Below are 24,784 nucleotides of genomic sequence, written 5' to 3' on the forward strand. Positions count from 1 at the left end.
TGTGGATGCCCGACGGAATTTCCTTCTTCGGTCCGTCTTAACTCCGTCGAATCTCTTCAGCCTCAAGCTCCACATGCGGTAAAGGTCGGCGGCGTTTTCGGTAAAAATTACTAGGACTCGCGAGATGCATCACCCCCTGGACACTTGTAATCCCTTTGCTCCCTTGCGGTGACTTATTAGGAACACCGAAAAAGAGATTAGCCATCCACATGCAAGGGTCCGCTGGATTTGACCAGCTCCAAGCAGAAGCATGCATGCCTGGAGATGGGGCGAGAAAATTCCATCGTGTTCAGGAACTTTCGTTTCCTGATGTTCCCCTGGCATTCTCTGAACCGAGATAGCAGACCCACCTTGTCAACCTCGTTCCCTAAATTTGGGTCGAGCTTCGATATGAGAATCTGTACGCTTGTAGCAAGCGTATGATGTTTCTTATCCAACGTGCGCCAAGCCGGTCGTTGTTCAGCAACAATACAAGAACAACCCACACTAGCAGCCAGTAGAGATCGCAGCTCACGATGGAAACTGGGCTCTTGGAAGTATTGTCAGTGATACGACTTGTCCCATTTGTTATGGAGTTTGGGGCGATGCGATTCAGATATAGAGAATGGCGTCGTTCGCTTGAATAAGAACGTGGATCATCTTGGCCTTGACGCCTCCTTTGACGCCGACTCGCGGCCTGACCAACCGCTGGAACCTTACTCGATAACCTTTACGAGACCTCCTTGTGCGACGAGGAGATACACGTCCGACAACCATCGAAACAGAGCGTCATACCAGGCTACACAGCGCATCTTCGTAGGATAATTACAGCTAGGTGGTACAGGTAGCCAGACAGACAATGATTGCGACAGTTTCTGACCCATTAACGCTACTGTAGGTCTGAATAAGCTCCAATCTGATCTACACTTGCGCTACCTGATTTCGGCCGACGGGCACGGCTCAACAGTCGTTGAATTGGTTGGCTCTGACGTCGATATCAAAATGTGCCAGATCTGCTCGCATTATTCATCAGCGGCGCTCCATGCTAACTCCGGGCCATGTATGTCAATGCCGTATGCTAAATTTCTTTTTCATGACAGCCTTCTTCTCGTGAACTCACCCGTTTGTTCTCTTCCTATTCTCTGTGACGCAGGTTTGTGACCAACAAACACCCGGTCGCCATCCTTTGACACCGCACACCTGGCTCAAATCCAGGACGGCGCGCCATATTAGCACTCTTAATTCACATTTATCGACCTTGGACATCCCTCTGAACACTTTATAATCACATCACCATGTGGGGTAGCGGCGTACCTGACGACCCGCGTGTGGCTCGTCTCGAGAGTCAAGGAGGACTGAACGCCTGGCACAACCCTGCTGAGCCTCGTGCTGAGCGACTGCACAAGGACAATGACTCCAAATCATCTAGCTCTGGAGACGTCGACCGTGATGGTACCTGGGGTGAACAGGATGCAGGCATCCCAAATGAGGTCATGGCCATGGAGGACTACAGGGCTCTTAGAAGAGAGCTCACCAACCGATCCAGGACTAGCGCACATCAATCATTGGGCCGCAAGCAATCTGGAAGATCTAGAAGACAAAGCACAGCTACCAGTGGCGTAGACGAAGAGTCTGAGATAGGGGGAAACACCGAGGCTCAGGGCAATGACGAGGACGAGTTTCAGCTCGAAGGCTTCATGAGAGAAGGTCACCTTGGCCAGCGCAAGGGTGATAAATCGGCCAAAAAGGTTGGTGTTGTCTACAAGAACCTCACCGTCAAGGGTGTCGCAGCCGGTGCCACCTTCGTCCGCACCCTGCCCGACGCCGTCATGGGCACATTTGGACCGGATCTCTATCACTTGCTCTCCCGGTTCCTCCCCTTCCTCCGATCGAAGAACGGCGACCTGAAGACACTCATCAACGACTTCTCGGGTGTTGTAAGAGACGGAGAGATGATGCTGGTTCTGGGAAGACCTGGCTCTGGTTGCACGACCTTCCTCAAGGCTATCGCCAACAACCGCGAAGGCTATGCGCAAGTCGATGGCGATGTCTCGTACGGCGGTATCCCTGCAGATAAGCAGAGAAAGATGTACCGTGGTGAGGTCAACTATAACATGGAGGACGACGTCCACTTCGCTACCCTCAACGTGTGGCAAACATTCATGTTCGCCCTTTTGACAAAGACCAAGAAGAAGGCCAAGGGTGATATCCCACTCATTGCCGACGCTTTGATGAAGATGTTCGGTATTAGCCACACAAAGATGACCCTTGTTGGTGACGAATACACCAGAGGTGTCTCAGGAGGTGAACGTAAGCGTGTCTCAATCGCGGAAACACTGGCATCAAAGAGTACCGTGGTCTGCTGGGACAACTCAACACGTGGTCTTGATGCGTCGACCGCGCTTGACTACGCCAAGTCTCTTCGCATCATGACCGATGTCAGCAACAGAACCACTCTTGTTACCCTCTATCAAGCAGGTCAAGGCATTTACGACCTCATGGACAAGGTCTTGGTCATTGACCAAGGTCGCTGTATCTTCACTGGACCTGCTGCAGCCGCTAAGCAATACTTCATCGATCTAGGCTTCGAGTGCCCCGAGAGGCAGACTACCGCCGACTTCCTGACTGCTATTACCGACCCCGTCGAGAGAAAGTTCAGAGAAGGCTGCGAAGCTAGCACCCCAAAGACACCTGTCGAGCTGGAGCGCGCTTTTCGCGAGTCCTCGTTCTTCAGCCGTAACCAGCAAGACGTCGAAGCCTACGAGCAACATCTTCAGCAGACTAACCATGAGGATGCTAAAGAGTTTGAGGAAACTGTTCAGGCTGGCAAGTCGAAGACCGTTACCAAAAAATCGCCATACACCGTCAGTTACATCCGCCAAGTGTTGGCTTGTACTCAACGTGAGTTTTGGCTGCTCTGGGGAGACACCACAACTCTGTACACGAAGGTTTTCGTCATCATTGCGAACGGTCTTATTGTTGGCTCACTCTTTTATGGACAATCTCTCGACACCGATGGCGCCTTCTCTCGTGGTGGTTCCCTCTTCTTCTCCATCCTCTTCCTTGGTTGGCTCCAGCTTACTGAGCTGATGAAGGCTGTCAGTGGGCGTGCTGTGGTCGCTCGTCAGAAGGAATATGCCTTCTATCGTCCTTCCGCTGTCAGTGTTGCCCGCGTTATCGCTGACTTCCCTGTCATTCTGGTACAGGTCTGTCTGTTCACCGTCATCATGTACTTCATGACAAACCTGGACGTCGATGCCGGCAAGTTCTGGATCTACTTCCTTTTCGTCTACGTCAACACCATCTGTATCACCGCTCTGTACCGTATGTTCGCAAGTTTATCGCCAACCATCGATGACGCCGTTCGTTTCTCTGGTATCGCGCTGAACTTGCTCATCATTTACACTGGCTACGTTATTCCCAAGACTCAATTGCTCAACAATTATATCTGGTTCGGTTGGATTTACTACATTAACCCTATCTCATACTCCTTTGAGGCTGTGTTGGCCAACGAATTCTCTGACCGTACAATGGCTTGTTCCCCGGACAATCTGGTTCCTCAAGGTCCGGGTATTGATCCAGCTTTTCAGGGCTGTACTTTGACTGGTGCCGCAGTCAACGCCCGATCTGTCAACGGTGCAGACTATCTCCAGACGCAATACACTTACACACGTGCCCATCTATGGCGCAACTTCGGAGTAGTCATTGCTTTCACTGTTCTTTATCTTCTCGTTACTATTGCTGCCACTGAGCTGTTTAGTTTCGCTGGAAGCGGAGGTGGTGCTTTGGTTTTCAAGAAGTCCAAGAAGGCAAAGCAGCAGGTCAAGCAAGCCGGTACTTCCGACGAGGAGAAGGTTGGATCAGAGAGTTCTAGCGACACTGCTGTTGGTGGATCAACTGGCGAAAAGGAAGAGCAAGAGGCTCTCGACTCTATCGTAAAGAGCGAAAGCATTTTTACCTGGAGAGACGTTGAGTACACTGTCCCATACCAGGGCGGTGAGCGTAAGCTTCTCAACAAGGTCAACGGATACGCTAAGCCCGGTCTCATGATTGCCCTCATGGGAGCTTCTGGTGCTGGTAAGACTACTCTCCTGAACACTCTCAGTCAAAGACAGAAGATGGGCGTTGTCCAGGGCGAGATGTTCGTCGATGGCAGACCGCTTGGTAAGGAGTTCCAACGCAACACTGGTTTCTGTGAACAGATGGATCTTCATGACGGCACATCGACTATCAGAGAAGCGCTCGAATTTTCTGCCATCCTGCGCCAGGACCGTAAGGTTCCGCGTGCAGAGAAGATCGCATATGTCGACAACGTCATTGACTTGCTTGAGCTTAACGACATGCAAGACGCACTCGTCTCATCCCTTGGTGTTGAACAGCGTAAGCGCCTGACAATTGGTGTTGAGCTTGCTGCCAAGCCTTCGCTATTGCTCTTCCTGGATGAACCTACCAGTGGTCTCGACTCTCAAAGCGCATACAGCATCATTCGCTTCTTGAAGAAGCTGACTGCTGCTGGCCAGGCCATTGTTTGCACTATTCACCAGCCCTCGTCTGTCCTGATTCAAGAGTTCGACATGGTCCTCGCTCTCAACCCTGGAGGTAACACATTCTACTTCGGACCAATTGGTGAGAATGGTAAGGATGTTATCGAGTACTTCGGTGCTCGTGGCGTGAAATGCCCTCCTGCAAAGAATGTTGCCGAATTTCTACTAGAGACCGCCATCAAGCCACGCAAACGATCAGATGGCACCAAGATTGACTGGAATGAGGAATGGCGGAACAGCAAGGAAGCACAGGCAGTCATCGAAGAGATCGACGGCCTCAAGCGTCAGAGAAGCAAATCGGTTCACGAAAAGCACAACGAAAATGAAGAAACAGAATTTGCTGCACCTGTGTGGCTGCAAACTACCATGCTTACCAAGCGTGTCTTTACTCAATACTGGCGCGATCCTTCGTATCTATACGGAAAGCTCTTTGTTGCTGTCGTCGTCGGTATCTTCAACGGTTTCACCTTCTGGCAATTGGGCAACTCTATCCAGGACATGCAGAATCGCATGTTCACAGCGTTTTTGATCTTGACCATTCCCCCTACTGTTGTCAATGCCGTAGTACCTAAGGTATGTGTATTCATGCGGTCAATTTTGTTTATCGAAAGGTTGGCTAACTCGTATTTTCCCCTATAGTTCTACCAGAACATGGCATTGTGGCAGGCCAGAGAACTTCCCTCGCGTATCTATGGCTGGTTCGCGTTCTGTACTGCCATGATCGTCGCTGAGATCCCTATCTCGATCGTCAGTGCCGTTCTTTACTGGGTTTTATGGTATTGGCCCACGGGTCTGCCAACAGACAGCTCCACTTCAGGATACACCTTCTTGATGGTCCTCCTCTTCTTTCTGTACGTTTAAGAGTGCGCCGATACTACGAGCCCATAGCCATCAGATCGTCCCTCGACTCTCGCCTTGAGAAATTCGAATTTGATCAAATTTGGCCATCAGCTCCTAGTATCGTACCGATTCCACTCAAGAGCCATGCTAATCATACCTCTCTCTCGTAGGTTCCAGAGCAGTTGGGGCGAGTGGATATGCGCGTTTGCGCCGAGCTTTACAGTCATCTCGAATGTTCTGCCGTTTTTCTTCGTCATGTTCTCACTTTTCAACGGAGTCGTTCGACCTTACGCTTCCCTTCCCGTATTCTGGCGCTACTGGATGTAAGCAACACCTCTCTTGATCGTACCGGTCATCCTAAGTAGCAAGTACCTGTGACTAATGTCGTCTAGGTACTACATCAACCCTTCGACCTGGTGGATTAGTGGTGTTCTCGCCAAAACACTGGACGGTATCCCCGTCCAGTGTACCGTCAGCGAGACTGCTAGATTCAACGTACCAGGTGGTCAGACCTGTCAAAGCTATGCTGGTGCCTTTGCGTCCTCGGCTGGTGGCTACATTCTTAACCCAGATGCTACAGCTGACTGCCAATACTGCCCTTACGAATATGCCAACGGTTACTTGGCCAGTCTTAACATCCAGGCTGGCGATGCCTGGAGAGACCTCGGTATCTTCTGCATCTTCGTCGTCTCCAACTGGGCTCTGGTCTATTTCTTTATCTACACTGTCCGCATCAAGGGCTGGACCTTCGGATTTGGACCCCTTTTCGGTGCTCTGGGCAAGCTTGTTGGACTCATCAAGAAGCCCTTCCAGAGCAAGAAGAAGGAGTAAACTCCTTCATCTTCGCCTGTCTTCTTGTCTTACACTTGCAACTCTGATAGAGTTGTGACATTGAAATTTAGCACGGAGTCATATTTGTTGCTTTGTCTAGCATAAAACCAGGGGTCATATGCGATTGGAGTCTAGAACCAATATATTCATTTAATCTACGACAATACTTCAAGCTCTCATGTGCGTCGTGTAATCTGTGCGCTCTCATCCTTGGTCTATAGATCAATTTGTTTACCAACCACCAATGCCATCTGTACGCTCTTCGGTATGGCACTCGCCCCTGTGGAAGAACACTCAGGATATGGGGTTGAATGATGCTGTCACTCTAAACCAGCCATTTTAACACGCTCAAGGCAATAGGAAGAGCAAGACCTTAGCGTTCAGCCTTACATCGTTCTTTGCTCTCGTCTCGGAATGGTAGTTTGGGTCTGCATCTCATCGTGATTCTATCACCCGTTTGTGATACTGCTTATTCAACAGCCTAAATAGCAATGTTACATCTCCTCTTTGAGACTGACACGATACAGCACGTCATTCTGTTTTAAATCTACTCACCAAGCTGACGATGTGTCCAGGAATGGGTTGTCATAGACAGGGTTGCTCTGTCAGCCACAGTAGAGCCCAGATTGAGGACCGACACACGACCGCAGTGTCATGATCATCATACTCACTGTAGACAGACAAAGATTACACCCCATTGGGCTGCGTTAAAGTCGAAATGAAGCTTAGAAACAATCCGTTGTGGTGAGATACAGTATCAAAGACGTCATGAGCTGCCATGAGGATGAAGCACAATCTCGAACATGAGGAAGATCCATCTCCTGTGTACCAAACACGATGGACCTCGTAATATTCTGACAAAAAGAACGTGAGCTCCTCGACAAGATTGCAGGAGCCCGTAAAAGCTTCTTGATATTCTATGTGACTACTGCTGTATGACATGCATCAAAATTAATGATCCAGCTATGTTCATTGTTGTAAACACAGGAAGGCACGATCACAAGCTCGCGCTTTCTAAGTACAGTTTTGAAGTCTATACAGGCTTCATTTCTTTATCACAACCACACACTTGAAGATCATCATGAGAGTGAGTAGAACAGATGAAGACCTAAAATAAGTACGTTAGCGTTGATGCCCTTCGCGAGCTGCCGTCAGTTTGACAGCGCCGAGCAGGCTTCCACTCATACCACCCAAATGTTTCTCAAAACTACACAACTCAATTCTTGCCTTTGCCAACGCCGTGGACCAAAAAGAAGGCCTGCACTGGCAAAAGAGATGATTCCGCTGAGGCTCGAACTCAGGACCGCCTGTGTGTTAGACAGAAGTGATAACCAACTACACCACAGAACCACGTGCTTGATGATGAGACCCAAGCGTGTCAGTACTTGTATTTTCTCAAAGAGCGATCGGTAGTGGATCAGGGGGATCATCCTCATCGTGATGGCCAGTCAGTCAGGTCGTGAAGACTAACGTATGCTCGAGGTCGATGGCTTGGACTGAGGCACGAACTTCGTTCGGAAGACGGCTATACCTGCTGGGGTGTGGAACACACAAGCCCTTCGTGCTAGCTGTACCGTTGCAAGCCTCATCTCCAGCGCCCTCGGAGAAGGCGTGCATGGCGTCCTGCTGTCCTAAACAAGTTGCTGCACAGTCGAGTCCTTGTTCTGGCTTGAAGCTGAAGGGCCACTGTGATACAGGTGGCTCTGGAACATACGACCGTGCGACACGATTAGAACATTAAATTGCAATTTTTGCATACCTTGCCAACGATTGATCGGTCGATGTTATGTTTTGCTGAACATCCGCGAGACCCTGAATTTTTCCAGAGATCACTGATATGGGAGGAAATCGTTGTTACCGATCGCGTGGAAACTGACAAGCCACAATCCCATGGTGTCAAACTGTTCGGTTGTTTGAAGTGACGCGACGACATGCCTTTTCATTTTTTTCCGAATCACCGATCAAGACCTGAATTGTGTTGAAGTGCGAAGGGCGGACCTTCATGAGGGAATTTGCGCCGACGGTTGTGACTTCCTTGACGTTGGACTGGCGACCTTGGGCTTTGTTTCCAGGTCAGAAGACAGACATTCCTCGCACCTTCCATTTCCATAGGACCGCAGAGTGTCTGAGGGTAGGTATCGTAAATTGGGGTACTCCTCGGAGGTTGTTTTGCCTCTGCGCGAGGTTTTGTCTATTGAGAAGGAGTGCTGGCCTCGAAATTCTAGAACGATGCAGCTAAGGGAAGGTCGCAAGGTTTGGTCAATCATTAAATTTGACGCCTTTCGTCTCAACTGATGCAGCTCAAACTCTCGACTTCCGACCTTGGTCTTTTGCTACAGCCAGTCCTCTCAATCGGCCTTGAGATCGGTGATGGGGTTCTTTTGGCCTCGTCCAGAACTCGATGTCATGAAGCTACCGGGTTGCCTCGGACTTGGCTCGCGCGTCGGTAGCCTCCGGGCCTGCAACGGTACGTACGGTATTCTTGCCCTCCCTAACAAAATTCTCGCTAGGGAGTGTCCGCTACTCGGTCGCGTTCGGAGTGGCTGGCCGTAAACCTTAGCCATTCACCGCCAAGCCGTTAAACAAATCTCACGGTGAATGGTTAGGATACCCCTTGCATACCACAACCTTGCACTCTTTTAGGCTTTGTGGCATGTGCAATTGACGAACGGTGCTGCGGTAGTCTCGCAGCGACTAACCAGAGCAGGGCTAGAAAGTCACGACCTGCGGGAATCGTTGATTGCTAGTAAGTCGTCGTGTGCAGAACATAATCACGCCTCGCCAAGTAGTGGATCCTTCGGGTCTGCTATTCAGGGTGTCGCTGAAGCGGGGGCCAGAAGCTGTCAACGTAGAGCCTCGCTATCTTGCACATGAAATGAAAAAAGTCTCAAATTGGTGGTTTGGCTTGGAAGTCAAACCCTTGCGAGTCCCCAGACATGCCTAAACGCTTGTAAGACCACCGGGCACGAGCCCGAACTCTGTGAGAGGGTGTCTCTCACATCAACATTGATCTTGTGTTGCATTGTTTCCTCTCTTTTTTTTTTTTACAACTCAACGCTCTTCTGTCAGTACACGGTAGCACGACACAAACCACATGGAGTATAGTTTCCGCATTGATATGAAGGACACTCCGACGGACAGCTCGTCCGAGCTTCAGAGAAAGGTTCTGGATGGCATCGAGGATCTGTTACTGGTTCTGGCCGAGGATGGTCGTGTTCTGTATGCTTCACCACAAAGCTTCAAGCTGATCCAGGTTAAACCTGAAGCTCTGGTTGGAAGCTATGTCAGCACACATATGAATGTGGACGATATTCCAGTGTTCCTTCTGGACTTCAAAGAGAACATGGCGACGGGCAATGCCTGGAGGAGTCATCACCGGCTACGACGAAAAGACGATACCTACTTGCCCTTCGAGTCGACATTCAAGCCGTACACTGATACCACGATGGACAAGAAACTTGGCACAAAACAAGACACCAAGTTGTGCTTAATGATCTCGAGACCTTATCAGATGTCCAGCACATCCTTGATGGATTCGATACTCGAACATCACACAACACACATTCGTTTGACCAAACAGTTGGCGCGACTACATGGAGAGATAGAGGAATGCCGAGACTCAACGACACCAACGATACCACACAATCAGAACAGTAGCACAACCAAACATGCAACCATCAGTATCGAAACGATGTCGGTGAGTGACTCCGACACTCTCATGGCGCAGTCATAACATCGGCAACATGATGGACTGTGCAAAATTGAACGTGTAGTCGATACAATGAAATTCTCTACACACACGTACATGCTTCTTCACCAAACAATGACTAACACAACAAAAAGCCCAACAAGCCAGCAGGAAGACCAAACTCTCCAATTGGACTATCAACATTTGGTTCAGCCTTCTCCCGCAAGAGAAGTCTGTCCGTGTCCTCCACATCCACAAAACCGCAGGTAGATTCTGTTCTGGGCGACGTTGGGATCGAGATCGCCACCTCGCGCCTTCGAGATGCGCACGAGACCGGTGCATGGCGGACCAAACCGCGTACAAAGAAGCCCAAGATTGAAACCCTCACAGAATATCTGTGCACAGATTGTGGTATTGCGAATTCTCCAGAGTGGCGGAGGGGTCCCTGTGGCCCAAAGACGCTTTGTAACGCTTGTGGACGTGAGTATTCGAATATCAAGATCATGGCCGGATTCTGACTTTGGTGTTCAGTGCGTTGGTCAAAGGCTCATAAGGAACCAAACTCAAAGATCAAGGAGACTGGCTCCTCAATACAGTAGTGGACTGTCAAGTGGAGCAACGCTGGCGTCGCTCCAGAAGCTGTGCTCTGCACAAAGTGCGCTGCTCGAAGCCGCTCTTATAAGGTAGACGGCGTGGCGAAGGATGATAAATAGTTGGTAGTTCCAGTCGTGATATCATTATATCCTCAGTATCAACCTAAAGTCGTGAGGTCGTTAAAAGGTAGATGCCGCTCTTCTGGCATACTCGAAACATTCAATCCATTCCATAGAAGAGCCGCAATGCGTTTTCTGCCTCTGCGAAATGTTGCTGGGCTTGATCTATAACAATCCTCGCCGAGTTGCAAAGTGTCGACTTCGAGTCGCTCTCGGTCTGCAATGAGTCGTGGATCGCTGTCATTTGCTCAATCCGAGCACAACTAGACTCGACCTTGTAAACGCCCAATGTCGCACTCGGACCTCTGAGGTATCGGGCTTTGCTCCATAATTGCTTCACATCTTGCGTTTCTCTGTTCCATCCAATTAATATCATTACTCATGGTCACAAATTGGAGCCATGTACTGACAGGCATGCATCCATCTCCGTAAAGGTCCGTTGGGCAAGAGTGATAAAGTCGCATACTAATGAACGGGTAAAGTATTGTTCGTCCTCGTCGTCCAGTTCCAGGATTTCGCGGAAGATGGTTGTGTTGATGGCATAGTCGAGTTCTGGCAATTTTGAGATCTGATATGTTCGACCCTGTCACAATGTCAACAGGATTATTCTTCGCTCACAACTTCCTCTATGGTACTTACGCCTGTTGTCGTGGATTGGAAAGCATGTGCCATTTGAGCGTGTTGTAACATCGTGAGAGGGTTTCTGACTGTGTACGTGTGCGTGCGTGAGAGCGAGATATTGGTATTGTGAATTGTGTTTTAAGGATGGACTCGAGTCCGTTCAAGTAATGTGAGAATGCTGTCTACAGTGGGGTGGGGCATGGAGGGTAGATATTGGTCCAAGGGAAAGACTAACCTTCACGGCTTCCTCAATGGTGGAGACGCATGCACGTTGTCAAATAGACGCTTGGATTGCTTAGCCGCCTGAACAGGTTCACCTGCATATGGTGATCGATCGGCATGTACGTGCATACATTCTTCTTGACATTCATGACAGGCAGTATCAGCCACTCTGTTTTATTCCGGTGAGCAGGTTTTGGTCTCAGACGTCGCATTCTCAGCATCCGTGAGTGTAAGCTTTAGCACTGACACATCTTTTTTCGACGTAGTGTCGGTGCGAGATGAGGAAAACACTCGCGAAATGACGTCGGTCTCGCGAGCGTCAGGGGCACGCGTCTCTTTTGGTTTCTGGACAGTCGGCAGATATTTCCCAAAGCCCAAATGCGCGCTTCCCCTTGTCCGAAGTCAAAGTCGAACACTCCGGGGAGACCGTTCCCTGTCAAAAATATTCCATCGCATTTCTAGAGTGCTCTTATAGGGCACGCACGCCAAACACGGCTGGTTGATTGGGCCTAGATGTAGCGACGAAATGCTGTGCCGTATTGTACAATAGCTATGTATCTCTATGCTGAGGAATGCAGAAAAGCTGCGGCAGAAAAGTACAGACCCCGTTGTAGTCGAGCTTCGGGATTTGACTTCGAAGCACCGCACATCCACATTAGATGATTGAAGGAACCAAGCGATATTCATACGGGATCATCCTCCGAAAGTGGGCTGTCGTTGCAGATAACAGCGCCGAGTCTCGGGTACTATATTAAATCTTCTCACAAGATCGAAATAGACGAATCGGCGCAACTCTCGTAGGGGAGACGGAAGGACAACCGCCAGCGGAGTTGGTCCGACTGTCATATCACGGAGTCGCGGCCACGATATGACAAGCGAGCCCTAATTCCCGACTCGTCAATACGACGCATAGAGTGGCAGAAAAGCAGCTATCAGGAGCATAGCCGAGACTGACTGTATTTGGCGGAGTCTTTGATCACCCAGTAGAGCATGCTATCCATGGTTGCTTGCGAGTCGTGGATATGGACAAAACCGAGCGTCATCGGGTATTTTGACAGCACCGGTCTCACACACGTGGGCATGGACAGTGCTGGATCTAACCTTGGAAGCACGCTTTGGTCCGCGGACAACCTTCGAGAGTGTTTGACACTCAAGCACCGAAGGCTCGAAGCATGTTTCAGCGAAATCGGGATGGGCAATGTGGGAAGTTGTTACTTGACGTGGGACACTGAGAACTCTGATAGAGTTGACCTTCGGCAACATGGCCGATGGTTCCACCACCAGGGTAGCAGGCGCATGGGTAGCGGAGAGTAATGGATCTATCTTCCTGCCACGCTCAAGCTGTGGCCGTCATCCCTGGGTTGCGTCTTCGGGAGCCGGCTGTGGCCGAGTGAAAATAAATGAAAGCCGGCAAAGAGCCTTGAGGGCAGGGTTGTGCAGCATCATCAATCACAAGCCAACTCACTGCCTTGGTCAACCACTATTATGTCAGTCATCAGTATCAGCAGCACGACCCTTGAGATGCAGGCATGAGTAAGGGTTGATCGAGTGCATTGCGTACCGTATGCGAGTCGCTACGATGCATGTCATCCATTGTTTTTGTCCTGGTCGAGAGGCAGCGAAGCTTTGACGGGAGCGGTAATCCCATACCCTTTCTTGGCGGATGATGCGTTTGCGATGCAAAAGTTGGAAGCAATCGCCAGAAACAACTCGCTGATCAAATGCAACACGCTACTACGTTGACGCGATTCACGATCTCCGACATTTGCACAAGCATCGCCATGGCAGACGTGCGCTCCCTCCTGCGTAACGAGCGCGTATCACGTAGAATCAACCATCCACACGCAAATTACTCGGACTCTGGCAAACTACTATGCGCTGTGTGCAATCTTCACATCAAGACCGAATCGCTATGGGAGAAGCACATAAGCTCGCCACAGCATACCGCCCGATTGGAACATCTACGCGCAAATTCTCCTCCAGCACCGACACAGACGAAGAAGCGCAAGGCAGGTGAAAGCGGTGACGAGGGGAGAAAAAGGGTCAAGGCTGTGCCTGGTGGCTTCGTGCCAGAAGGCTTCTTTGACGCCTCCGAGGAAGGCGCAGACGAAGTTGAGGAAGGCGTTGAAGACGTGGACACGGCACCTGGCCCATCGACGCCAGCCGTCACAATTGCAGACTCACAACCGGTCGTTCCTGCTCCACCCCTTGCGCCAGATGTGAACGAGGATGAATGGGCTGCTTTTGAGCGTGAGATGGCAGCTGAACAACACACTGCGCTTCCGATCATCAGCGCATCTGCCACCATTTCTGCGGCCCCTGTCACAGCCGAGGAGTCAGCAGCCCAGGCTCGTGAGGAACAAAACGCCAAGAGAACCGCAAGAGAGATTGAGATGGAGGCCGACAATGAGGATGCTGCATTAGCACTCCAACAGGAGTTTGACGACATGGAAGAATTGGATGAAAGAGTCAGACGCTTGCGTGAGAAGAGGGAAGCACTGCGACTTGCCAAGCAACAAGACACATTACCGGACGCTCCTGCTCCCATACAAGAGCCTCCGCAGCAAGACACGAAAGTCACGAGAGATGACAAAGAAGAGGAGGACGATGATGATGACGACGACGAAGATGAATTTGATGACTGGACTTTTGGTGCGCGGTAGGTAGCGAAGCACCCTTTTTTGATACCCGCAATGCTACCAACCCTGCCACGTCTTTTGCAGAATTGCTATGCCCGGCCCTTCTTTGGTCGATGCGCACTAAACATACGTATGTATGGAACAATGGATTTGATTCTCTCGATGCCCGGAAATCATCTTTGGCTCCACTCTGTAGATCTGCTCCATGTATTCTGAATAAACCATATATGAAGACGACCATGACATTCCCCCACTTGGTACACTCATCGACGACGACTACCCTCCTCCCAACCCATTCGACTGTGAGGATCATGAGTGTCAAGAGTGTTTCCCGCAATTCTTCCCTGCCACCACGAGCATTGGCAATACAACCGCTCAGCAGACAATGTCCGCTTTGACTGAGGTCACTCGAGAAAAAACGGCGTCGCTCAAGGCTGCACTGGCTGCCCATACCGACTTTACCACTACCAGATGGCGCAAGAAATCGCGTGACGAACGTTTCAGATTCTTGGAGGAGAACAGTACTTTGTACCCCAAGAAGTGGGCTGCTATTCATCTGCTCAACGCTGTGAACTATCCTCTTAGCGAAGAGGAGCATGTATACCATACTGGACCGACGCCAGATGTCTTCGCACACTGCCTACAGACCGGAGAAAGGAAAGCAGTCCGGAGAGTTCCGCACCCTAGGGATCCTGAAGGCGTAGCGAAGAGGTTTCGAGACACTTGGTTTCTGCCGTACGTTGACCCCGTTTCATCTGTGTCACAATAGGGAGCATGCTATCATGGATCTCTCTAGATACCTCGACTTAGAGATGCTGTCCGAAGATCCCTTGCTGCTTTTCGGACTACTATATCATCGCACCTCAAACGAACCAGAGAAATGGTTGTCATTCGACTGTTGTAATTTTGTTCTAGCTGAGTGCTTTGGACCCATTGACCATGTCTTCAATGCAAAGTGTGTTATTGTGCATGGTCCCGATTACGGCAAGCTTGTCAGTTGGAATGCTCAACAGATGCATCGCGGGTAGGTCTGCAAGAGCAGGGTCATGATTACCAGAGGAATCATGACTAGTATTTCGGAAGATTAGGAAGCTCACGAGGACCCTTCAACGAGAGCCATGACATTGAACTGTGCCGCTTTTTCTCCCTCTGCGACCTCAAAATATTTTCGAATGAGACTGATTGCGACCGAGCTGAAGTCTGTGAGATCACGGGCCAGAGTGGCATGCTCAAGAGGACCTTGTCTATCGCCATCGAGCTCATAAAGCTTATGGTGACTAGATGATGGAGCAAAACAAGTGTAGTGCCAGTCCACTTCAGCCTCAATATCTGTTGGTGGTGCGGTGTAGCCTTCATTTGCAGCGACCGTATAGACTTGCTCCAGCTCCTGACACTCATCCAAGAAGTGGGTTCTTTCTGATGCGGGTATTTCAAGCAAGCTGTGTAAGATCGAACCTTGCTCTTTGGGGTAACTCAGTAGGTGAAAAAGTGAATGATGGACGGTCATTCGATGACATACTAATGAATTTTCGCGCTCCTCCATTACAAGCAGCATGAAGCAGAGCGTAAAGACCACACGCGTTGTGTATGGTTTGTTTCAAGAAGACAACGTCGGACAGATCTGGCGACAGAGTATTGTGTATCACATTCTCGGCTCTTTCGGCATCGTAGGTGGGTGTCGTGGGAAATGCCAATGTATAGGCTAGCACTTTACCATCGACAGACTCATCGGGCGAGAATAGCTCTTTGAAGACAACCGAATCAGCAAGACCGAGCTGGTGACCTAGAGCAGTGAAGATCTCTGGGTCCGATTCTAAAGGGATAAAAGTCTTGCTGTAGTTTTGCTGTGTCATGATTATCGAATGAAAGCATTCTTGGAAGGTGTGTTGGTGACAAGTTTATTGTGATTGTTGTAGATGCTGACGATTGTGACGAGGTTCATGACGTCACCATCATGATGATTGATGACATCCTCGACGTTGACGTTGAGAACGAGTCTGGAAGTTGAGGCTTCGCATCCTCTGCTTCTTCAACTACAACTCCGAGTAAGACGCGGTTGAGATGAAGCTTGCAACATGAGATGGCACGCTCTTCTGAAAATGCAAAATAGGCATGAGCGTATTCACGCTAAAGTTGGTCAGAATGCGCGCCGCTGAGAGATGTGTCGACCTGACCGCGCTCCGGTTTCCAGCTCATGCTCATGTCCCTCTTGGACCTTGGAAAAAGCGCCCTGTGGAAGAATTCTGCATCTTGAGTGGGATTCTACCTCATTAATATCGACAATATCATAGCCCCAACCTATAAATATTGATCTTCACAGCAGGATTCTACAATACATGTCAAGTATCAATGCTGCGGACGAGGAGGATCGACGCTTCCTTGCGGCGTCCTCTTGATCGGATAGATATTGGGACCTGCATATGAACAGCCAATCCGCAGCCTCTTTTCGGACAAGCGATATAGTTATACTGCAGCTAAAGGCTGAGCACTTTAGAACAACACATGGCACAGGTCTTCATGTAAGCATGGTGGTACTGATTATTATGCCCGAGAGTAAGATATCATGACCGGTCGCCCGTGCAAGCCTTAGGTACCTCGATTTCCTTTCCCACTCATCCCCGTCTCTCGCGCCATACAGTTCAAGTGATGACAGATTAGACGATGATCGTAATCAGAGGAGCAACATATACCCAGTCATAAGAGAACGGAGTGTCCATTTGCAAAATGTTCTGGTCGTTATCGTGGAACCGATACGTTCATGGGGTCTCACCATGTGCCAATCTTTATATTCGGCACCAAACCATGAATTTTCCAGTCAGGTAGTGAGCCAATCGGACCGCTCCATATGATCTCCCGTTGCGATGGTGTCTGTATCATCTAGTGTGGTGGAATGACAGCTTGGTTACTGGTCCTATTTTTGGTCCCTGAAGTGCTTGGTTCAATCTTGTCCGTGATCATCCGCTCTTTTGTCAGAATGAAACCAAATGACTTGAAACTGGCATGATCTTGATTGGTCGAAAATCTACAGCATATACCTGAACCCATTCGCCTGCTGCACAGGAGTAGGACCAGATCTCCCCAACGCCTTTCCCTGGTCCATCTTTTGATTCTGTCTCCTCAAATACAAAAATGTGGCAGTAGCACTCATAAAAGCCACCACTGCAGCACCCAAGTTCACAGCGAAAGCAGCAACATAGCGTGGGGAATCGTAGTACAGATAGCTGGTCCAAATATTGGGAGTGTTGCAGATTGCATTGATGATGGCAATTGCAGCTGCTCGTTTGACGGCTGGTTGGGACAAAGAGCCCGAGATCCAGGAGAGTTGGCAGATTGCGGAGGAGTAGAAGGACAAGGGCATGATGCACATGCTGAAATAGCGTGCGCCGATGTTGAGGGTGCTGACGGCAATTATGTTCGCCAGAACAGTAATTGTTAGCGGCAAAGCAACGTGTAGGTAGCGCTCTCCCATCTGCGTTTTGATGATTAGTCACGACACGTAGATTGAGATAGAGAGTGTACTAACCTTGTCGCTGTGAAAGCCGTTGCATAGCATAGCAACTACACAGAGCAGAAATGGTGGTGCAGTCAATATGTAAGTCATATTGCGCCCAAAGCCAAGGCCACCCACGACTGTCGGGAAGAAGTTGTTGACCGCAGCGGCAGTATATGTGGCATACAGCGTCAAGCACATCAGCCATGTTTTCGGGTCTCTCACGGCGAGCATGAACCCTTGTAGCGCGGTGACCTCGGTCGACTCGTCCAGTTGTTTCTGATCTCTTTCGTAGTTCCACTTGAGCCAATCGCGCTGTTGTTGCGAGAAGGTCCAGATCTTCTTGTTGGAGTTTGGGAGGTAAATGACGAAACTAATGCTGTGTCAGAAGCAGCCCTCCAAAATGACCTTCTAGATATGTCGCTTGCTTACATAAGTGCAATGCCTATCGTGAGGACGCCTTCAATCAAGAAGAGCCATCTCCAGCCCTCAAGACCGTGATAGCCATCCAATTCGAGGATCCCGATTGCCAGTAGAGTGCCAAAAGCGTTTCCTAATTGCGAGCCGGAATAAAGAATCGCAGTACGTAGGGCGACTGTAAGAATTAGCAGGAGGTATGGTTGCAAGGGCGTGTCAGAACGTACTCTGCTTTCTGTTGTAGAACATTGAGAGATAGAAGAAGGCACCTGGAAAGAATACCGCCTCAACGAATCCGAGCATGAATCTACAGGCGAGGAGACCGCCGAATGATGATACTGCTGCGGTAGCGGCAGAGACTGCACCCCACCCGACGACCGCGCTGCAAATCCACACAGCTGGCCATTTGATCTTGCTCAGCACAAGGTTAGAGGGAATCTGCATGAGGACTAACATTCGATGGTCAGCCAAGTACTGGGAAGAACATAGAACTGTACGCACTATAGCCCACGAACAAGATCGACACGCATGTGTTGTACTGCTGAACGGACATGTCTAGATCTACCATGATGTTTGCCAGCTTACTGGCAGCGATGTTCTGACGGTCCAGATAATTTCTGCGACATGTTGTCAGTGCTGAATGGCACTAGTTGAAGCTGAAACCTTACAGGATGTAGAGTGTGGTCAAGGCGGGCATGATGATCAAGTCCAGCTTCAACGTCGTCCACTTGCCCATCTTCTTCAACTCTTGTGGGCTGAGTTCGCGAAGGGACTCAGGAAGGTCTTCAAAGTCCTGTTGAACAGATTGAATCTTGTCGAAGTCTTCGACATGCTGTGTGGCAATCTTGTTCTCGTCAACTGACATGATGCTCAAGTGGTGAAGGTGGTTGGCAGCTGGTGAAAGTCAAAGTGATTGACCAAGTACTTATGTTTGTGCGATACCAAAAGCAAAGTTTGAATGTGCTCTGCACGGCATTTTACCCCATGGGGTGATCGACTATCTCCACGGGTGTCGTACAGGGAAGTTGACCCCCAATCTCGAAGCTGAGAATCAAGTAGTGCGGGGTGTGACCCCCAACCACAGGGCAGATCTGTAAGCAACGAAGGGAGTCAGTAGCAGATCTTTGAGCAGAGACGATGTAGGAGCATATTTCTAGTCAAATATCATCAATTCTGGGTGATTGTACAGACCACACTTTCGAAAACAAGACCTCTCACCACATTCGAGCAACAATGTCTGGCGTGTTGAGTCTGTTCTCCTTGCAGGGCCGGACAGCTATAATTACCGGTGCGACCAGGGGAATTGGCCAATCTCTTGCAATCGCTTTAGCAGAGGCGGGAGCTGATATCGTCCTGATACAGCGCGACTCCAGCAATGTTGTTACGAAAGAGTGTATCGAAAAACTTGGTAGAAAGGCGACCATCTACGAAGCAGATCTTGCAGACAATGCTCAAATCAGTGGCTTGATCAAGCGCGTTGTTTCCGACGGTCATGACTTGAGCATTTTGGTCAATTGTGGTGGTATACAGCGTCGTCACCCGCCACACGAATTCCCAGATAACGACTGGAACGAGGTAAACATGTCAAAACACACCTTCACTTGAACGGAGACTGATCGATCATATCAGGTGCTTCAAGTCAATTTGAACACTGTTTTCACCCTCTGTCGTGATGCAGGTGCTCACATGCTGACGCGGAAGGGTCCTCATCGTGGCTCCATCATCAATGTGAGTCTTCGCTCCAAGAGATTTCTGGGAACTTGGTACTGACAAAGTACAAGATTGCGTCTTTGGTCTCTTTCCAAGGAGGGCTCAACGTACCTGCCTACGCTGCCGCCAAGGGAGGTGTAGCCCAGCTGACAAAGGCACTATCAAACTCCTGGGCCTCACAGGGCATTAACGTCAATGCTGTAAGTGCATTCTAATGGTGACACAGTCACAGCCTAATCACTGTCGCAGATTGCTCCTGGCTACATACATACCGATATGAACGATGCTCTGATCAAGGATGAGAAACGTGCTGCAAGCATCTTGGAACGCATTCCAGCGGGTCGATGGGGGTTGCCTGAGGATTTTGCTGGGTCAATAGTATATCTTGCTAGCAGAGCAAGCCTGTATGTATCAGGAGAAGTGTTGACAGTGGATGGCGGTTGGATGGGCCGATAGTCCTCGGGGCGGCGCTGGCACAAATCTGTGACAATCCTCAAATGGACCTTGTAATGGGAGTTTAGATCGTTCGTGAAGACAACATCAGCCTCCAAATGTGACGTGACTACGATAGGTGACCTTGTCGGGAACCAAGTGCAGAAGACCTTCGGCTATCAGATACGGGAACAAGGCGGTCTGATGCCATACGGGTCGTGGGGGTCACGCCCTTGTTGGCTCAGACCGGACTGCGTGTTCCGATTATAAGCAACGCTTGTCCTGTGTTCTTGCAAGTCAACATCACTTCATATCAAGCTTTGTATCATGGCTCCCACATCGACTCAAAACTTCAGCTCTACTGTGCCGATCACAATGCCAAATTCCAGAACGAAGCTGGAAGCAGGCATCTATGTTCCAACCGTGGCTTTCTTCAAGGACGACGAAGAGGTAGATGTTGAAACGACACGCAGGCACGTCTTGAAGTTGGCCAGCAGTGGCATCAAAGGCATAGGTGAGTGCGATGTTGCGACCTGAAGCAGATGAGTGCTAACATCACAGTCACACATGGCTCAAACGGAGAAGCTGCGCACCTTAGCCATGACGAACGAATTCTCATCACCAAGACGACCAAACAAGCTCTTGATGAATCTGGCCAAGATGTGAGACTCATCGTGGGCTGCGGAGCTCAATCGACAAGAGAGGCGATAAAGCTTTGCAAGGACGCGGCATCTGCTGGTGGCGATGCAGCGCTCGTGCTTCCGCCGAGCTATTTTGCTTCGCTGCTGTCCTCGAAGCTTCTCCTCGATCACTTCCGGAAGGTTGCTGATGCTTCACCAATCCCCATCTTGATCTACAACTTCCCGGCGGTGCAGAGCGGCCTCGATATAACATCGGATCAAGTCATTGAGCTAGCTCAGCATCCGAAGATCGTAGGCGTCAAACTCACCTGTGGTAACACAGGAAAGCTTGCTCGCGTTGTGGCTGCTACCAAGGGTTCCGACTTCCTGACGTTTGGAGGCTCATCGGACTTCCTCTTGCAGACACTCTCGGTGGGAGGAGCTGGCGTGATAGCAGGACTGGGCAACATCGCACCGACAGCTAACGTGCAAATAATGTTGGCTTACGAAGCGGGTGAGGTGGACAAGGCGCGTGAGATGCAGGAGATTTTGGCAGAAGCGGATTGGGTTGCGATCAAGGGCGGATTCGTGGCTGTCAAGGTCGGGCTAAATGAGTACAACGGCTACGGCGGTCAGCCAAGGTCGCCATGCGCGATGCCTGAGAAGAGTGCTCAGTTGGGGATCAACAGTGGCTTTGCCCGACTCGTCGATCTCGAGCACAGTCTTCAGAAGGCCTGAGCCTCGTCTGGGAAATATGGTGGAGGTCGCGTATTGGTCGCGTCGCGTCTAGACTTTGGAGATGGCGAGACAAACTTTGTCACACCAGCCATCTCTTCTACTTTTTTCTTCTTCTTCTACATCATCAAATTTGCCCTCTTCCGATCCGTGACGCGCTCGACTTCGACCAGTACGGAGAACCGTGTCCTCTCCGTGTCCTCTCCGCGTCCTGGAGTGTCTCACTCCGGATGACTCTGCTACGAAAGATAAACAATTTCATAGTCAGCGATTAAACCGGCTTTCTTGGCAAAGCTCCTTCGCAACTTTCTTTTCTCAATATCATTATGCGTGTTGAGTCGAAGAGATCACGTCTACAAGCCTGGTATTCCCGGTGTGCCTCATGCCGTCCCAAGACGTGTCCACTTGTGAACATGACGATATCGGCGGCTCACTCGCTATAGCCGACACCCCCAAGTGACCCCCAAGCCCCCGCTGCGGGGTCTGCATATTCGGGTATGCCATACATTGGTCCGACATCTTGGGGGTCAGTCGCGGATTGGCTCTTGGTCAATTTCGCAACCACCCGACATCCCAATGTGCCACGATGGACAGCCCACGGCTCACGGAAACACAGCAGAAACGTAAGAGGGCGAGTCGTAAGAACACGCCCAAGCGATTCAAATGCTCTTATGAAGGATGCACTAAGGTACGTGCGTGATCAATTGCATAACCGCTTTCGAAAAACTACTGACCAACCAGATCTACTCTCGACATGAGCACTTGCAACGCCACCAGTTGAACCGTAAGACACGTGGTCGATATAATCTCACCACGCACGTTCCATTTAACAAGTCTTAGACCAGCCCAAGGAAGTGTTTCGATGCCAAGCTGAAGGCTGTGATCAGACATTTGTGCGTCTCGATCTATGCATGAGGCACCAGGCAAGACATGGCGAGCTTTCGACTGTAGCAGAACAGGATGCTGGCACTACTGTGTTGGCAGAAGGACATACCGATCTGCGGGAACTGGGTCGAGGACGTGATCCTTATAACCTCCAAGATGCCGAAGCGAACCAACAACCTACTAGACTTGAGATTGATGCCGCAGATGCGCATCAAGATGTGCCGCTGCAGACGGAAGGACAGGTTCCTGACTGGATACAGACTGGAATGCTAGAGGACCATTCTGATTTTCTGTCGACCTCGCCTCAACAAGGCAACGAGAACTTTGCGTCTTGGCTTTTCGACAGCCCGGGTTCTCAGCAGCAGAATTTCGATCCTTCAAACTTCTTACCTTATGTCAATTTTGGTCTTGATTACTGCTCTCCTATCAACGACCTCTGGCAGTTTGACGTCAACCAGAGTGCAATCACTGCTCCCGCGCGCAACGCACTGGCCGTATCGCCCGTGGCCGATCTATCTCGTGGAAGGTCCCATGGTCACAGCCACGCCCAATGTTCCGCCGAGTTGCGATCCAGAGTCGTCTTCAGCATTATTTCGTTTCTCGGCAAGAAACGCCCACCCGTAATGCAGAGTATTCTCGAAGAAGATGCTCTGTTGTTCAGTCCAGATGGACGAGATCTACCTAACGTGACAAATACTGTCTTGGAGGACTGCTTAGCTAGCTTCTGGAAGCATGTGGCTATCCAGATGCCCATTCTCCATTATCAGACTTTCTCGAACGACGACTGTCCATTGCTTCTCACCTTGGCAATAACGATGTTGGGGGCGGGTCAGATGGTCCGTTCACATCCGGTAGGAGCACAAGACGATTATAGAATCCTTGCAGACCTCATAGCGATCAATCTTAGATGGGACATACTTCCGGAAGCCGAGCCTCCGATCACGTTATGGGTAGCGCAGACACTTTTGTTGCTGGAGTTCTATGAGAAGATGTTCTCCACCCGTCGACTACACGAGCGCGCGTACATTCACCACGCTTCGACTCTAGCTTTGTTACGGCGTGGTAGCCCTATGGTTGGTCATGCAGAGGACGAGGAACCCCCGACTCGATGTCCATCTCCAGGGCCTAACGCCCACCAGACAAATGGTGCCTCTAAACAATTGGGCTGGTGGCGGCGCTGGGCAAGGAATGAGTCCTGGCATCGTGTAGTCTTTGCCGCATTACAGATGGATACACTACATGCTGTAGCCTTCGGACATGAAAGTTCGCTTTTGCCTTACGAGCTACGGCTTCCATTGCCATGTGACGATTCTCTCTGGTCTGCCTCAAGTCCCGAGGACGTCTGGCGGCTAGAAGAGACGTTTGCAATGCACGGCATTAACCAGCAACCTTTCCTAGACAGCTTGAAAAGATGCTTACATGGTTATGAAGTACAATCGAACCATGGTGCCCGGATGATTCTTGGATCTGGCCTCCTTAGTGTTGGTTGGCATATCAAACGCCGTGAGAGAAACCAGCAGTTCTTGGAGACAATACCTACTGCCCAGGAGTCGGAGCGGTGGAGGATCTTGCTCCTCAATGCATACAGTCATTGGTGCCAAAGCTTCCAAAGGGCGCTTGAAAAGTCAAGAGCACACAGTCGAAAACGCGATAAGGTCAGGGACGTGGTGTTTAATCCGACTATTATTCTCCGGCTAGGATATCTCACGACACACATTGACATCTTGGATGCACAGGTCTTCGCAGGTACCAAACGTTTACTTGGTCGCAAGATCACCGATAAGGACTACGTTGGCTGTTCAACGAGGATGCGCAACTGGGCATTGAGCTCCTCAGCCAGACTTGCCGTTGCCCATGCTTTCGACTTCCTCAACGAGTCCCTCCTCGAGACGAGCTCAGCTACAGGGCAATTGTCGGATACGACCGTGACAATCAGATACACATGTCGTTCTGACGCGTCCATCTATCGACCTTGGGTCCTATATCTTGCAGCGCTGTCAATATGGTCGTATCAATTCGCCATAAAAGTGAGAGTACCTTCCAGCCTCTCACAGAGACCACCAATGCCGAATGACACATTGACACAGAACATTGCTTTCCAATATATAAAAAGCTGCGTTGGATCTGGCATTGACACTCTGCCGAGCCAAGTGTCTGCTCAGGGATGTGCTGCGCTGTGCCAATCCCTATCTCAGGACTTTGCCAATGCCGAGTGGGAGCTGTTGCTAGAAGCATCGAGGGTACTCGACTCGTGTGCAACCATGATCCTGGATGGCTAGATCTTCTCCACACCATGAACAAGCATTGCTAGCACCATCGATGCTCAAAAACGAAGTCTCGAAGGAGTTCACGGCGTACGCCCATCATTTATTAAATGCAGTCGTGCGAAGGGTGCCATTTCATCGAGTTTCTTACACA

The 24,784-nt window shown here is 50.1% G+C and overlaps 10 protein-coding genes across 10 annotated transcripts; 7 read left to right on the forward strand and 3 right to left on the reverse strand.

Annotated features, from left to right (window-relative positions):
- Positions 1-1,472: 1,472 nt before the first annotated feature.
- Positions 1,473-6,194, forward strand: AUEXF2481DRAFT_47145 (uncharacterized protein; the record flags this gene model as incomplete). Its single annotated transcript, XM_013488123.1, has 4 exons — positions 1,473-5,096; positions 5,163-5,374; positions 5,534-5,686; positions 5,756-6,194. The coding sequence occupies 4 exons, from the start codon at positions 1,473-1,475 to the stop codon at positions 6,192-6,194; spliced, it is 4,428 nt and encodes a 1,475-aa protein (XP_013343577.1).
- Positions 6,195-9,288: 3,094 nt separating this feature from the next.
- On the forward strand, positions 9,289-10,481 carry AUEXF2481DRAFT_5421 (uncharacterized protein; the record flags this gene model as incomplete). Its single annotated transcript, XM_013487971.1, has 3 exons — positions 9,289-9,891; positions 10,038-10,362; positions 10,414-10,481. 3 exons carry the CDS (start codon positions 9,289-9,291, stop codon positions 10,479-10,481), a joined length of 996 nt encoding a protein of 331 aa, XP_013343425.1.
- A 214-nt stretch (positions 10,482-10,695) lies between these two features.
- Positions 10,696-11,285, reverse strand: AUEXF2481DRAFT_29898 (uncharacterized protein; the record flags this gene model as incomplete). The annotated part of the gene is made up of 3 exons (XM_013488017.1): positions 10,696-10,948; positions 11,006-11,178; positions 11,235-11,285. 3 exons carry the CDS (start codon positions 11,283-11,285, stop codon positions 10,696-10,698), a joined length of 477 nt encoding a protein of 158 aa, XP_013343471.1.
- A 1,934-nt stretch (positions 11,286-13,219) lies between these two features.
- On the forward strand, positions 13,220-14,101 carry AUEXF2481DRAFT_29899 (uncharacterized protein; the record flags this gene model as incomplete). Its single annotated transcript, XM_013488018.1, has 1 exon — positions 13,220-14,101. One exon carries the CDS (start codon positions 13,220-13,222, stop codon positions 14,099-14,101), a length of 882 nt encoding a protein of 293 aa, XP_013343472.1.
- Positions 14,102-14,281: 180 nt separating this feature from the next.
- AUEXF2481DRAFT_239867 (uncharacterized protein) lies at positions 14,282-15,008 on the forward strand. The gene has a single exon (XM_013488243.1). The coding sequence runs from the start codon at positions 14,463-14,465 to the stop codon at positions 14,844-14,846; it is 384 nt and encodes a 127-aa protein (XP_013343697.1). The 5' UTR covers positions 14,282-14,462; the 3' UTR covers positions 14,847-15,008.
- Positions 15,009-15,170: 162 nt separating this feature from the next.
- On the reverse strand, positions 15,171-15,930 carry AUEXF2481DRAFT_5424 (uncharacterized protein; the record flags this gene model as incomplete). Its single annotated transcript, XM_013487972.1, has 2 exons — positions 15,171-15,538; positions 15,597-15,930. 2 exons carry the CDS (start codon positions 15,928-15,930, stop codon positions 15,171-15,173), a joined length of 702 nt encoding a protein of 233 aa, XP_013343426.1.
- A 1,169-nt stretch (positions 15,931-17,099) lies between these two features.
- On the reverse strand, positions 17,100-18,849 carry AUEXF2481DRAFT_5425 (uncharacterized protein; the record flags this gene model as incomplete). The annotated part of the gene is made up of 6 exons (XM_013487973.1): positions 17,100-17,546; positions 17,601-17,940; positions 18,000-18,162; positions 18,212-18,433; positions 18,486-18,601; positions 18,653-18,849. 6 exons carry the CDS (start codon positions 18,847-18,849, stop codon positions 17,100-17,102), a joined length of 1,485 nt encoding a protein of 494 aa, XP_013343427.1.
- Positions 18,850-19,217: 368 nt separating this feature from the next.
- Positions 19,218-20,150, forward strand: AUEXF2481DRAFT_47147 (uncharacterized protein; the record flags this gene model as incomplete). The annotated part of the gene is made up of 4 exons (XM_013488124.1): positions 19,218-19,559; positions 19,614-19,712; positions 19,760-19,894; positions 19,944-20,150. 4 exons carry the CDS (start codon positions 19,218-19,220, stop codon positions 20,148-20,150), a joined length of 783 nt encoding a protein of 260 aa, XP_013343578.1.
- A 351-nt stretch (positions 20,151-20,501) lies between these two features.
- On the forward strand, positions 20,502-21,484 carry AUEXF2481DRAFT_65907 (uncharacterized protein; the record flags this gene model as incomplete). The annotated part of the gene is made up of 2 exons (XM_013488144.1): positions 20,502-20,640; positions 20,688-21,484. The coding sequence occupies 2 exons, from the start codon at positions 20,502-20,504 to the stop codon at positions 21,482-21,484; spliced, it is 936 nt and encodes a 311-aa protein (XP_013343598.1).
- Positions 21,485-22,067: 583 nt separating this feature from the next.
- On the forward strand, positions 22,068-24,645 carry AUEXF2481DRAFT_29905 (uncharacterized protein; the record flags this gene model as incomplete). The annotated part of the gene is made up of 3 exons (XM_013488019.1): positions 22,068-22,169; positions 22,223-22,265; positions 22,322-24,645. 3 exons carry the CDS (start codon positions 22,068-22,070, stop codon positions 24,643-24,645), a joined length of 2,469 nt encoding a protein of 822 aa, XP_013343473.1.
- Positions 24,646-24,784: the final 139 nt, after the last annotated feature.

Source organism: Aureobasidium subglaciale (genome assembly GCF_000721755.1).
Source record: "Aureobasidium subglaciale EXF-2481 unplaced genomic scaffold scaffold_11, whole genome shotgun sequence".
Classification (NCBI taxonomy): Eukaryota; Fungi; Ascomycota; class Dothideomycetes; order Dothideales; family Saccotheciaceae; genus Aureobasidium; species Aureobasidium subglaciale.